Consider the following 14,726-nt stretch of genomic DNA (forward strand, 5'->3'; position numbering starts at 1 on the left):
TTTGCATCGAAAAGTCTGCCGCGCGGCTCAGCCGAGGCTTCCGAAGGTTCCTGTCAATAAGGGCGTGCGAAAGTAGAGCCAGCTACGTGCAAAGGGAAGCTCGGTTTGCGTTTAAGACCGGCATCTGCCCTTGTTTTTGTGCGGGCATAAGAAAGCTTTCTCGGACGCTCGACGCGAGAGGATACGTGCACGAGAGGCACCAGAGGTGCGCTCGCACCGTCGTCGTGCTGTCACGTGGTCGACGCGCATGCGTGGCTCGCGCGTGGAGTGCTCGAAGATCTTCAGAAACGCGAAAGGGGGCTGCAAGAAGGACGAAGCCAAGTGGCCGCACGGCTCGGTCAGCACGCAGGGCTGCGCAGTATCGAAGATGTATCTTGAATATCACCTCTTTGTGCATCTTGTATCTCAATACATTCGGCAAGACGTGTGTCGGCATCTGCACTTTCGATATATCACACCAAGTATCGCGTATTTTAACCTGCACGGTACACTTACAGCAAAGCCCACCGAGTTACTGACGCAAGCAAGAGAGCTTGAGTGCCATTTATCAGGTGACGTAGAGTCGAGAGGCTGTCGGAACCGATACAGAAAAATCTACTAACGGCGAGGACGGATGAATAAGGCAACAAGTCCGCAGGTTTATGCCTATAGACATTACATAGCCTTTATAATCCATCATCCTTGGGCGTACTGTAGAATGTCCAAATAATTTTTTGTGAGAGGACCTGGCGTTCCTCGCGGCGCCCAGTGGGTCTTTCTTGTGTGGCCGCACCGAGTTGTTATAGCAGCGTGACATTCCTCGTTACTCAAACGGGATTACCGCCACTCGCAGTCGTGTCTCCAGGCTGCTGTACGATTGGCACACTTCGGCGCTTGCTCTGGAGAGGCACGCAACTCATGCCTGAGAAGTTACACAATTTTCACCGGCGATTGTATATCGTATGCGCCTGCAGATCTGACCAGTTGAACGCGCCTGGCATAAGTGTGCCTAAACTGCCGAAACAAGTCCCGAAGCTTCGACAGAAATGTCAAATAAAATAATAAAATAGGCAAAATGAAATCAATAGGAAGTAATTAGATGCCCTCTCTGTAATAACACCATATACGTATCTTTTGCGATCACAGCGTGTGAGGTTAAAGTTACAGTTGGAATCAGGTAAGGCTTCAATAACTTTATTTCGTTCTAAATGACGCATTCTATTCTTTTTATGTCGCAAATTTAGGCAGTGCCAAATGTGGCTGCACAATTCCGTTGGATCGTCATGCTCAAGCGGCCTCTGTGAGGTTGCATGGAATGTACCTTTCTTTTTTTGTCTCGGTAGCAGCCATGTGGGCTAGCGAGTTACACCGCGCAAGTTTCTGACCATGGAGTACAAAAACACTGATTCAAGGAAGAGTGCGGATGAGAAAGCAATACAGCTGTGTCAACTTACGATCACGAGTCTGGCTCCCTTGCTCCTTATTTTCGTTGTTATCCATTCTTCCTCCTCCTCTTGCATTCATTTTTTTTGCCTCTTTCAGTTATTCACTTTTGTTCTTTGTTCAATGCAGTCAAGCACCGGACATTTCGTTACACCGATTCGCGGGCCGTGCAGGCACCTGTTCAAATCTTCATGACAGAGAAACGCGAACGCGTCTGGATTCTTACATTCCACGTAAATTACTTCGATAGTTGCCAGGGTTCCGAATGACTCTGCGACCTTCCCTAGAATTATACTGCGTCTGCGCGTCGCGTTGACGTCCTCTCGCAGTGAGGTCCGGAAGTACGCATATTGAAATCTCGTGGCTAAATTTGGGTTTCCGGCTTCGCTCCAAAGCAAAGCGACCTAGCGCCGTCTGCTCTTTTTTCATATTGGCTTCTCAAAAACCGGAAACATTGCCGACAAAGTCCCCATATATTCTGGGTACCATTTTTTATTGAAATTAAAAGGAAAGAAGCAGATTCAGTCACTCTGTAATGGCGATATGTATTTATTTTTACGTAATAGTGATAATGACAGTAAGAAAGATACTAAAAGTGGAAACGTCGCAGGTTCGGGAAATCAAGAGAGTGAAGTCCGCATGTATCCCTGAACGCGTTCGAACATACAGAGACAAATGGCGAGGACAAGTTGCTCGTTCTATGGTGAGTCCCGACATATGCGCGTTTACTCAGTTCCGAACCCGTCCACAAGGGTGCGATGCTGTCCTGGATAAACACGGGTGACATGACACGCGCGCAGAGGCACAACAGGCAAAACCCGGCTTAATCACACAAGGTGCATAAACTAGGAGCACGACACACGCATTAGACAACGAATGCAAATCGGTAAATGCAAATGTATTTATCGGCCTTGTATGTTGCGATTTTATATCGAGGCCAACATCCGCAGGAAGGCAGTATAATAGGAGGTTATTTTCTAAAACATGAAATCTTGAACTAAAAAATTAAAAAAAAAACGACACCCGTCAGAAACATTTTTCTTTTCCCAACAACTAAGAGCTCTTGCTCGTGCTTTTCCGGCCGTTACTACGTTTAGGACCTGATGTGTCCGGCCATAGTTTATTTTTGCGGTTGGACGGCCTTCGTCTGTTTTTTTAGCGTTTTTTCCGTTAACTCAGAACGCACTATTCAGCACTGTGTGTCAACAAAAAATCGCCAGTTGGTCCAAAAGTATACTCCAGACGACTCGGCGGAGCGCCTATTTTATATTCGGTAATATTATTTTGCGCCTTTCGTGCCCCTCGAGGCAACAACCTGACGAGTGCAATTCAAGGTGCGAATGCACTATTCTCTCCACAGAGCACAATGTAAAATTGAACATCACATATGCGAGGTCTCGACTCGTATAATTGAGTCTTGGAGTTTTTTTCGTTAAGTGCGTCAAGCATTCCTTGGCTCATTCCATGATGTTTTCGCCAGCATCTTCATAGGCATCAGTAAACAAGAACAACGAACAAGAAGCATAATTTACAAAAGAACTAAGGTAAAGCGTATTTATACCTCGAGTGAAAGTATTCAGGAAGGCGCCATGACGTTAATTAATGACATTGGCCACGTTTCAAGATTTGTGGGCCGGCTTGGATGAAGGGCTTGCTATTTGGGTGCGTGAAAAAACGAAGAAGCGAGATAATTTATTTTCTCAGTATTAAAAAAAGAATAGCCTTCCCAAAGCATAATTTCTAATAATGAGTAATGATCTAATTAAAAGCAATCAATCTTTGTGGGAGACCGTAAGATAAAGTAAAATAAAAATGACAATTAAACAATGCAGCTACAAAGTAAAAGACGAACGATGTCGCGGCTGTAATTACGTCTGCTTTTACATCGTCTCTTTTCTTCATCCTTTCCTCTGGTAATGTCGACGAAGAGATGAATGATTACTCTACATTTAAACACACGTGTACGGCGTGAGGGGGAAGAAATAAAGAGAGAAGACAGGGATGTTAACCAGAAATGCGTCTGGTTGGCTACCCAACTATGGGGGAAGGGAAAGAGAGAATAGAAAGATGAGCTAGAGAGAGGGAGGAGGAAAGGTGCGGTGAGATCGCGTACTTCACGCGGAGGGCCTAAGCAAATCAAAGGCGTTCACATAGGTCAGTTGCCATCAAGAAAGAAACGTGCCTTCCCAGCTTTCTGCGCCGATGAGCGAGGGGGACCGTCCTCAAGTAGCGCCTGCACAGACAACCGATCGTCCAGTCGTCGCAATGCGATAATGTTTGTCTTTCCCACTGGAATCGACAACAGTGGTACAGTAAGTGTTCGATGTTCTCTTCCACGCCGCATACGTCGCATGCAGCATTAGCGGGCATTGCAATCAAAGTAGTGAACGCCTTCGTTAAAGCCACTCCCAACCACAGCCGGTCTAGAAGCGATGCCTCACGTCGGTGAAGCCCGGGTCGAGGTCGGAGCTGGAGCGAAGGGTTCGGTTCGAGCAACCTGGTACATGATATATTTGGGTGATTCCAGACACGCATAACATTCCAGGTCAAGAGTCTTGCAAGGGTCAAAATGCGCCAGGAAATCAGCGGACCTGGAGGTTCTTCACCTTGCTGAACGCCTGTTGTTGCCTGGGACTCGACTCCCACTTAGCTTCCTTGCGGAGCAGTTGATACAGTGGCGACATGGCCGTAGATGCATTAAAAAGAAACTTGTAGTATGTGACCATGCCCAGATACGACCTTAAATCTGCGAGATTCCACGGCACCTGCTTCTGAAGAGTGGTATCCACGTTTTGCAACTTTGGTTGACGTCCCTGAGCACTAATTCAATGTCCCAGGATGTCTACCTGTGCTCGACAGAACTTGCACTTGTCCGCATTTAAGTGCACGCCATTTTCCCGAAACCGCTGCAATACTTCGTGCAGTGTGGTGCAGTCTTTGTGTTTGTCTGCGATTATGACGTCGTCTAAGTAGACCTGAACACCATGAAGTCTTTGCAAGATGGTCTCCATGCGGCGTTGGAACACTGCCGGCGCGGAAGCCACTCCAAATGGCAGGCGAGTGAAGCTAAACAGTTCTTTATGCGAGTTTATGGTCGTAAGTAGCATGGCTGCCTCGTCCAACGGTAGCCGATGGTAAGCCTCCCGCAAATATATTGCGAAAACCTTCCGCAAATCTATTGCGAAAACATGACCACCGTTCAACGTTGACAGGTTATCTTCAACTCGGGGAAACGGATATTGCTCAGTGTGACAAGCTTTGTTTACCGTGAGTTTAAAATGGCCGCAGAGGCGAATGTGGCTGTTACGCTTTACTACCAGTACCACCGGTGCGGCCCACTTAGAATGAGGCACAGGGACAATAATACCCGCGGCCAAAAGGCACTCAAGTTTAGAGTCTACCCTTGGACGAAAGGCGTAAGGAACCTCGCGTGCCTTCCAGAATTTCGGTACCCCGTTGTCGCGCATCTCAAAGTACACCGGCGGACCCCTGATGAGACCTAGCGCGAACACGTCAGCGAATTCTGTTATCAAACGGTGGACGTTAACATCATCCCTCCCGACGAAAGGCATTCGCTCACCTGTCGTGTTCACGTTCATTACTGGCGCCTCGAACATGTTGAACGCCTGGATCAGGTCGCGTCCGCACAGGTTGGGGCTGGAGAAACCAAAAACTGTCCGTCGACCGGTTTCCGCACGAAAGCATGAGTTGTCCTCGAACGGCAAGCCTTCCCAGGAAACAGGTCAGTTTCAATGGCGAACCACGTAGCTTGGGCCACACGATTTTGTTTTGCTCATAAGTGGGCCACGTGATGACCGACACCGGTGACCCTGTATCAACCTGCATGTTTATTGGAACGCCCCCACAATTCAATGTGCGCACAGTGAATTTCGTGATGCCGACATGGCTGACATACATGACTGTCCGCTGCTTCCAACGCGAATGTACCGTCCGCGCCCACAGCGGGCGTGGATGGTAGGAAGGCCACGCTGTGCCCTCCTCCCGAGACGATAGGGTATACCTGACGCGACAGCCCTGGTGGCCCTTCAGTTAACTGTCTCCTGGCGGAAACAGGCTCGGGAGATATGACCTTGCTGTTGGCACTTGAAGCATGTTGCCGAACGGAACCGGCAATCCTCTGGTTCGTGCTTTTCGCTCCGCAGCGGTTGCACGAAAAATCCGTGGCCGGTTCCTTAGGCGATAAGACTGTCCTCCTATAGCATGTTCGCTTCCCTTCAGCGGCGTGGCTCATTAACTGCTGCGCGCTCGCTTCTGCCATTTCGGCTGACAGCACGATTTATTCTGCTTCACTCCTCCTCAGCTGCGGCTTCGCAAACAACTATCGACGCACTCCTGCGCTTTGCAGCCCACAGACGATGCGATCTCGCAGCATTCGATCTAATGTTGCGCCAAAATTGCATGTGTCCGCTACCTGATGAATGCCAACTATGAAATGTTTCACAGGTTAGCCTGGCAGCTGGTCGCCTGTAAAGAACTGGTAAGACTGTGCTATCTCGTTTAGTTGCGGCGAAAAGTGGTGCTGTAGCAAAGCTACCGCTTGGGCGTAAGAAAGTTTGTTCACCTTGGTCTGGCGCGCATCGACCACTAAGTACTGTACATCCACGGTGTGAGTCGTCAATGCTGCAACAAACAGGGCCCGCTTCTTCTTGTCATCCGTGACGCCATTGCCTTCGAAGAAGGCCTCTAGTCTAACTTGGTAAGGTGGCCACTTGTCGCTCGTCTCGTCAAACTGCGGCGGGCTGGCATCTCCTCCCATGGTGGTGAAGGCTGCGGCCTACCAAGAGGGCGATCAATTGTCATCCCATCTTCGTCGCCCCTGAAGAATATGCACCATACACAGCGGTGGCTGGGCCATGACAACGTTTATTGCTTTGATGCGTGTTAACTATATGCGTTGTGCGAGACGGTTAGAGAGGGAGTGTGAGAAGGAGGAACAGCGCCGATAACTGCTGCCGTATGCAGGCGTGACGTCGTCCCGATGTAGCAATGTGACTCTCGGGCAGCTTTGTCTGCTTGATCATTTCCACTGATGCCGCAATGGCCAGGTAGCCACTGGAGAATAATTTCGTGGTCTTTCTGTTTGACGTTGTGGTGAAGTCGTGGTGAATTAGCTGTTCGTGAGCACCACGTCAGACTGCATGCTGTGTAAAGCCGGTTTCCAGTCGGAAAACACGCCCATGTACCATAACTCTCTGTGTCAATAAACTGAAGCGCAGTGCGCCGAGCGATGAGTTATGCAGTCGTGGATGTCGTAACATGCGACGCCTTGAATCACAGTGTTATTCCTCTCGTTGAAATAAACACAGCACCGCCGGAACTGGTCGATGTAGTCAATCCGTCAGTGTACGTGGCTACTGCGTACTATACTACGACGTGGGGCGTCATAACTACGCATTACGGCAAGTGTTAGGTCACCAGTGCCGGTGTACAATTGCGTTGACTGCGTGCTGGCTGAGAAACTCATGAGTGCTTTTTTTTTCTCTGTCTATAGTTCGAAAAGAAAAAAGAAAGGGAGGCGGGGATAAGGGTTGACATCGCACGCACGAATGCGCAAGGTTCGCAAGACAGTGTCCGCTCGGTCGTTTCGCGGGCCAGAAGAGAAAGACGGCAGGTCGATCGTTTGCTCCACGTGCAGTAACTGCACCGGTCAGCCGTGTAACGACCAGCTCTCGCACACGCGTTCTGTCAGTTTATACGCGTCTGCTACGTCCGGTGTTTCTTTCTCTCTCCGTGCCAGGTCCGCATTATTCGCTTGTGTATTTTGCTTGGCAGTCACGTTGGCCGCGTTAATTAGAGGCGTCCCCCCCCCTCCTCTCTCCCTTTGGCCGTTGATCGACCCCTTGCCACCGCGCCACGGGCTCTAATGCCGTAATGCTTGCCACCCCCCTTCCCCTTCTTGCCTGGCGTGCCGGCACCAATTCCGCGGGGGCTGATTGCTGTCGGCGGCACTCGCCCCACCAACGCACCCACAAGAGTAGCAGCTGCCCCCATCCAAGCGCGCCCCTCACTCACCCCCTCACAACTTTCCCGCATCTCTACGCTCTATCATTCTTTTTTTTTAATTATTCGTCCTTCTGACTCGGCGATTTTAGTCGAGGCCTGCTGCCGAATTGGCGATCTGTGCTGTCTGCTCGCTGAACGCGAAGTTGTCTATGAGGCTTTCGCGGCAGCACTTCGTTGAAAGACGCGCTCATCCGCTCATGCACGTGCCACACGCGTACGTTTGTCTTTCTGTTGTGTAGCTTTGTTTCCTTTCTTTCTTTCTACTTTTTTTCTTGTTTTCTGCCTGTGTTTTCGGGAAGCTTCGCCCACGTTGGTTACAATGTGTATGGGGGCGAGGGGGGGGGGCACCATTGTGTTTCCAGACGTGTTTCTAGGCTACACAGGAAGCGTTGAATTTCATACTTTGTGGGTAGCTCTATGCCTAACGCTGGCCGCGGCGATCCACCATAGTAATGATACCGCCTGCCTCGGCTACATGAAGGGATATGGTGGTCAGGAAGGGTACGCTTTGTCTCGCAATCAGCGCATAACGGTCGAGATTTTTATCCTTTTCGTCGCAGGGTTGTGACATGATGTATGAGGAAACAATTAAGAAGGCGTAGAGAACTAAAAGTATATCCTGTATATTGCTTGCGGCCTCTACAACGAAAACAATCCAATTCCGACCTTGATAGTTGATACGGAAATCAAATTGGGTGTAAATAACGCTCACGTAGGGTGAAAAAAAGAAAAGAATGGACAGATTACAAACAAGTAGATTGATCGTCTTCTTTTGGCTCTCTCTGTGATTCCTTACCGATCGGATAAGCTATCTGCAAACGCTTGACTTCTTTCATTTCCACCATGTTCGACAGCCTTTGTGCTCTGCGCACTGAACATTTTTTTTTTTAAATTCAGCAGCTATTAGTTCACAGTGCAAGAAAACGCGATGGGCTTTCGCTTGCCAACTCTCTCGGCTAGAGCACCGAGAAGCCGCAGAAAAGCCATTTCATTTTAAGACCTCCAAAAAAAAAAAGAGGACAAGGGCACATAAAACTAGACCTGGAGGAGACAGTCGTTCGGCAAGACCCCATCCGACGGGCGAAACCATTTGAACCTCGCCACGAATTCACGGAGTGTCTCCTGCAAAGACTCGCATTTCGTCGTATGTCTGCGACTCTCCCTCCTTCTCTGTCTTTTTTTCTTTTTTTTTTATTTCGTCTCGGGCTTGTAGCTTCCCCCGTAGGGCGAGTGAATGCCACCCCTCCCACCTGCGGAGCCTAGTAGGGCCATTGAGGCTTCTGGAAGCGGTCGTCAGGGCCGCTCCCTCTTTGTCCGGGCTCCACGTTACGACCGAGTTGACTTTCCTGTTTGTTCGCCCCCTTCCAGTTCTCTGCACCTCGCACTGGCGCCTGACATTTGGATTTATTGGACGATAACAAGGTGGTGGCTGCGCGACACTGTGCGACATTGTGCGCTGGCACTCCTTCAAGCTGGCGTTGGAGACCACTGCACTCGGTGCGAAAAGAGAGGAAAAAAAAGAAAACACGAGCCGCAAGGCAACAGTGAAGCAAAAGGAAGATGTGCTGGTAGTTACGAAAGAAAACGAAAAATAGAGGAGGCGACGGGCCACCAGCAGTGCGTTGTCTTACCGCCGCAATCTGAGCTCAGGAGCGAGAGCTTGGCTCTCGGGCAAAGCAAAGATAGCGGTGGGCAAGGGGGAGAAGCGGGCGCAGTCGCGCAGACTTATATACTCTGATTTTCATGCTCGCAGTCAAAACGGCAGAGCGCTGCAAGCAAGCGGAAGTAATGGCAACAACGTACGAGAAGCTATCGAATAGACAAAGCTCAACACGTTCTCCTAAATAATCGTCTGGCGTCATCTTTATTTTTCTCGTTTTCTTTGCGTGCCTCTGGCTTCGCCCATCATTGTTCGTCGGCGCGCCACCACGCCGCCCTGGCGCGCACGTTAAGACGCTCGCGTCTACGGAGCTATTCGCTCTCGTTTTCCGCGCGCTTCCTCCGCACTTAGCGCCTTACCGCCCGCGCAATGCCGCTCTCTTCGTGAAAAACACTATTTGCGTCGTGCGGCTGATGGAGCGGACCGTATACGTTGTCAGCATTGTTTCTGTGTGTTTGTTTTCCTGTTCTCTGCCGGGTATTATGCACTACCCGAGTGCGGTAGCATGTGAGAGAGCGTGTGCAGTGCGATGAGCGCCCGTTGCCCGCGTATGCGCCGACGAAGGTGCACAAGAAGCGTGCCGCGTGCCCTTCTCGACCGAAACGTGAGGTGTCGCTCCTTCGTTGTAAGAGTTCTCGCCTTCTATGCAAAACAGAGATGAGTTGCGAGATGCTGGACATCTCCGTAAGAAGCAAAAAATAAAAAGTGACATTACAGGCACAAGGAGACCGTGGTGTACGCTTTGTATAAGCGCGGAGGCAGTCACGCGGGCACGGAAAGTACAAACGACTTAAAAAAAAACAAAAGAACTGAATCAGTTGTAGTGAAGAAAACCAAAAAAGAACAAACGAGCTCAGCAAGCGTCAAGCAGATGGTTTGAAAGCGAGGAGAGAGGCCCTTGCAAAGGGAAAAGCTGGAGCACAGAAGAAAAAAAAGAAAAGAACATCTCAGCCGCCCGAGAATAGGCACGAGAAAGGGTGTACGCCACTTATAAGAGGCGGCGTAAGCGGAATGTCTAGAATCAATATATTCTTTGTGGACAAGTTGAGGAAAATAAGAACAGAGACAGCAAATAAAAGAAGCTTAAAAAAGAAAAGGAGAGAAAAGATATTCCTGGCCGGCCTTTTCCTTGCAGACAAACGAAATTTTTTTTTTCTAATGCCACTCTTTGTTGACGCACGATGTGCGCTGTTCGCGCTGTCTCTCAGTGCTTCTCCTTTTTTTCTTTTCCGCGTTTCCGCGCGTCAAGAGAGAAACTGCAATGGAGCACCTATATCCAGGGCCAGCGGGTGCTCTCTCTCTCTCTCTCTCTCGTTTCATACGTAGGCATCGGATTCAAGTACGCCCCGCCTGAAGGTCTCCTTTCGATGACCCGAGCTTTCCCGTCGCCAAAATCCCGAAACCGGATAGAGCGCACCTACTCCGACGCGGCGGGCGCGCGTATGGGAGGAGGCGGCGGTGGCGGTATTGAGCATCGGAAATAATCCGGGCCCACTCGCCGGCTCGCTGTATGGAGCTGGCTTCGCGCCGCCGGACCACCGTGGTGCGGTTGGAGGGCCGTGTATGAAAACTGGCATTAATACCGAGTTTGCGGCGCGCATCTGGTGCCGGTCCCGCGTCGTGGCGGGCCGCGGTTATTATTTACGTTCGTCGCGCGGCCGCTTCTTCGATGCGCTCTGCGGCGCGGCCGTGCCTGCGGAGAATCGTTTAAAACGCGACACGCGATATGGGCCGCCCACGCGCGCTTTTATTTTCGCGTGGGAGCGGATAAAAGATGAGCGTGGCCGGACAGCTCCGAAGCCCCCCCCCCCCGATACCCGCTTTCTTCCTACGCCCATTTCCTTTGGTCGGTGCGCCACTTTTACTTTTTATTTTTTCTTTCTTTTCTAGCTGTCGATATTTAACCGAGCTGGAGTAACTCCTTCGAACACTTTTTTTTTTATTTTCAAATTCTTTGAGGTGAAACCGGAACAAGCGAAAGCGTCTCCAATTCCTCCGACCATATCGCGCAATCCCCCCCACCTCTTTTCCGATCTTCTTGCTTTTCTCTTTTTAAATCTGTTTGTTGTAGCGAGAAAACGTGGAAACATTACTGTCCTTGATTTTTTTTCTTCTTCTTAAAGAATGCGTGCCCTTCAGGCAAGCGAAGAAATAACTTCCTTGTTTATTTTCTCTTTTGCTACTAATGAATGAAGGAAAAAAAAGAGGCTTCGTAAGAGAACCATTTGTTTTTTTTCTGCAAAATAAAAATGTAGGCGTATTGTGAAGCTGTCTATAGCCTGAAGAGTTAATTAAATTTCTTCATAAATGTTCGAGTACCTCACACATGACAGATTTCCTGTTTTTGCTACATCGTCTTGGTTGCCTTCCTTCTTTGCGAATTTAGTGTCCGGCAAGCTCTCCTAAAATCATTTACAACCGAGTCCTTTCAGTCATTTTGCTTTTTACTGGCGACGTAAGCATTTTTCTTTTTTAGGTCCATATATACAGTATGTCCCAACTATCATGCACCAAGATTTTAAGATATCCAAAAGCCACGTAGCTGGACAGAACCAAGGTAATGTGGCTTGCCGTTGCTCGGAGATAATAAATTAATTTTTTTGCATACCGCCTAATTGCAGAATTTGTCCTAATTAATTATTCATGTTCTCAAATTTTGTAGAGATCAATAGTACCAATCAGAAAATTGTTGAGGGACATGAAAAACTACCGATACAGCTTTCTGTTGCTCAAAACGTGCTACATAAAAGTGTTTTTGCGAGCGAGAAATAAGCCCACGAATACGCCCAAAATTGCCGCGCGACTGGCCCCTCGAGGCACTTTGCGTGAACTCGCGGGCTTCATTCACGCTCGGAAAAACACCTTTATGTAGTGCGTATATTGAGCAACAGACAGCTGTACCGGGAGTTTTTCTTGTTGCTCTGCAATTTCCTCATTGGCACTTTTCATATAATTATAAAGAACTTAGAACCTGAATAGTTAATTAGGACTAAATCTGTGATTAGGCGAACGCAAAAATTAATTCAAGTATCTCCAAGCGACGGCAAACAACATTACCTTGGTTCTGTCCAGCTATGTGGCCTTTGAATACTGTTAAATCTTGGTATATATATATATATATATATATATATATATATATATATATATATATATATATATATTATACGCCGTTAAACGCGCAGGCGCACGTCAGAAAACATAACCAACCATTTCATTCAACATTTTGTTCTGTTGCGCACGTGTGCACTTTTTCCGACTTCATTAACATCGGATCTGAAAGAGAACTACTTGCTTCTTATATATAGAAAGATTAGAAAAACTACTTCGCCGTTATCTTAAGTTTGTTTTCCCAACAGTTTCGGTCGGTGGAGAGACATTCTTCAAGCCATTGAGAAAATTAGGTCCACCGACGGAAACTATTGGGCGAATAAAACGAAGATAATCGCGAAGTTAAGCTTCTCTTCTTTCTAAATACGCTTGGGTCATTGAAAAGTCAAGTTTTAGGTTTCTTTCTGTAAACCGCGAGGCTTCAAATGCTAAAGTGGAAGAAATAATGATGGCATTCAGCGGGCCCCGTTCAGCCGGGTATACATCTACGACACAAGTGAGCAGCTGAGTTGGTGACGTAAATAGCGTGTAACAAAATATTAGGTAACATTTACGCCATACCTTTCCCAGCTGTAAATGCATTACCCTTATCATAGGTTTCGCAGTTTAATAAATTAATCGCATATGAAGAGCTTGCGATAAGGCTTCATGTAAACGGGCCATATGGATTGCACCACCCTAAGAGCAACGGCTGCGATTTCATACTGAGGACAAGGAAAGGATCCAGACATAAGCATTGATGATAGGTCATCTTAATATATACGAACACTCGCTAGGGCTGACGAGTGCTATTAGCAAACATCGCGTTAATTTAATTACGATGAAGCGCGATAGAGCGAACAAAGTAAAGCGAGCCATTCGGTCCCACTATACTTTGTTTCGTCAATCGCTCTTCACCGTACTCAAATATTAATCACCAACTGGCCGAAAATTCTACTCATCTGAACTCGCATTAATCTTGCTTGTAGAGTTACACCGTCGGTTATTCTGCAGTTATGCCGTCGGTTATCTTTACCGAATAAATCGACTGTTAGGCTGGCCATAAATATTAAATTGATAAGAAGAATGCAGGGTTGGTCTCAGGAGAATGCACAATAAATGCAATTGTTGCTGTATATGCAGCGCAATAAATGTATCTTTGATCGAGTGCTTACCCTTGAATTCGCAGGACAGTTATCATTTTAACGCTAAAGTTTCTATATTCTTGTCAATCTTTAGCTCATAGTTTCTAATTCCAGTGACATTCAACTATCAAAAGAAAAAAAAAGGAAAGAAAAGTGAAGCTTACGAAAAATTTGTTACATTCAAAAAGTGTCTGAAAATTATTCGCCTTCGTATTCCTTGCTCTTCGAATTGCGAACCTGGTTTTTGCCCGTGCACCATGCCTTCGTCTTTATTAAAGCTCACTCTCTCTTCCTATATGACGTCGCCTCCCCCTCCCACCTTCCCATTTGATGACACAATGGATCAAGCGGGGGTTTTGATCTGGGTTGCAAATGTTTATCTCCACTAACGTATACCCCTATTTCAAATTAAATAAAGCAAACTTAAATCTCTAGCGACCGGCATTCCAGCCTTAGGAGTTTGAGCGAATGCAGTTTCCGAAAGTAAGAAGAAATCTGCTGGGCAGGGGCACGGGCAGCCGAAATTAGTAGCGTCGGCGTGCCCGCACGCCTCCTTGCGCAGGGGCAGCGTGGATCCGCGCTTCCCAGTAGCGGTAGAGAGAGAGAAAAAAAATCAGAGCGTCGCGCCGTCCCAAGAAATGCCTCTTGCAGGTTTATGTCGCAGGACGCCCAGAATAGCGCTGCCCTATAGCACGCAGAGACGCAAGCGCCGGCCCGATGAAATCATCTCGCGGCGTAGATGGATGGACCGCGCGAGCGCGAGCTCCGTCCGCCGTCTCGGCGTATAGCACGTCGCGCCACTTATCTGCGGCGCGCAATGCGCGTCCCGCGGCCGGCGTGCGCGGTCAGCGCGGCATTGCGGGCGCAGGCCCACGTCTTCTGGCTGCCGGAGAACGGGCGCGCGCTCCCTAATCGCTCAACTGCTCCCGGCCAGAGAGGCAAGGGTAGCGAGCGAATGTGCGCGGCCAGGGTGCTCGTTTCTGGGCCGCTATCTGTCGAAGAGCTGCTCCGAGATCGAGATAGAGAGAGAAGCATCCTAGAACTTTCGGCTTTCTTTCACGCTGTTGCAGTTGTTCTTGATGTTACGCTGCAGTGACGCACGAGAAACTCGTACGCAGAAGGCGGAAGTTGCGCGTGACTTGGAGTTTCAAGGGCGCCGCGTAAAGGTGAGGTCATTCTGGCGCCTTCACCGTCTTGGAACGGTACAGTAGTTTAAAGGTGCCGGCAAGAAAAAAAAAACGTGTTTAGAGGTTTCTATTTCGATGCGTTTGCTTTCAGAGAAGGCGCATAATTTTTCACCGTGACTCGTAAAAACTGCCGGCGATTCGGCCGCGGTCTGCGAGCGTGGCCTTCAGGAGGAAAATATGGAGACTAACAGCCTGTACGAA

At 48.6% G+C, this 14,726-nt stretch overlaps 1 protein-coding gene across 3 annotated transcripts in view; it reads left to right on the forward strand.

Moving 5' to 3' along the window:
- The window catches only part of LOC135901601 (Kv channel-interacting protein 4-like), a 568,045-nt gene that overhangs the window by 137,422 nt on the left and 415,897 nt on the right, over positions 1-14,726 (forward strand). The window contains exon 1 of one of the 3 annotated variants that reach the window (XM_070531133.1): positions 2,083-2,125. The exons of the other annotated variants lie outside the window; for them this stretch is intronic. Coding sequence (XP_070387234.1) covers positions 2,098-2,125 — 28 coding nt within the window. The 5' untranslated portion in view covers positions 2,083-2,097. Of the gene's footprint in view, positions 1-2,082; positions 2,126-14,726 lie in introns of those variants that run through there. 3 annotated transcript variants of the gene reach the window in all.

Source organism: Dermacentor albipictus, chromosome 1, assembly GCF_038994185.2.
Source record: "Dermacentor albipictus isolate Rhodes 1998 colony chromosome 1, USDA_Dalb.pri_finalv2, whole genome shotgun sequence".
Classification (NCBI taxonomy): Eukaryota; Metazoa; Arthropoda; class Arachnida; order Ixodida; family Ixodidae; genus Dermacentor; species Dermacentor albipictus.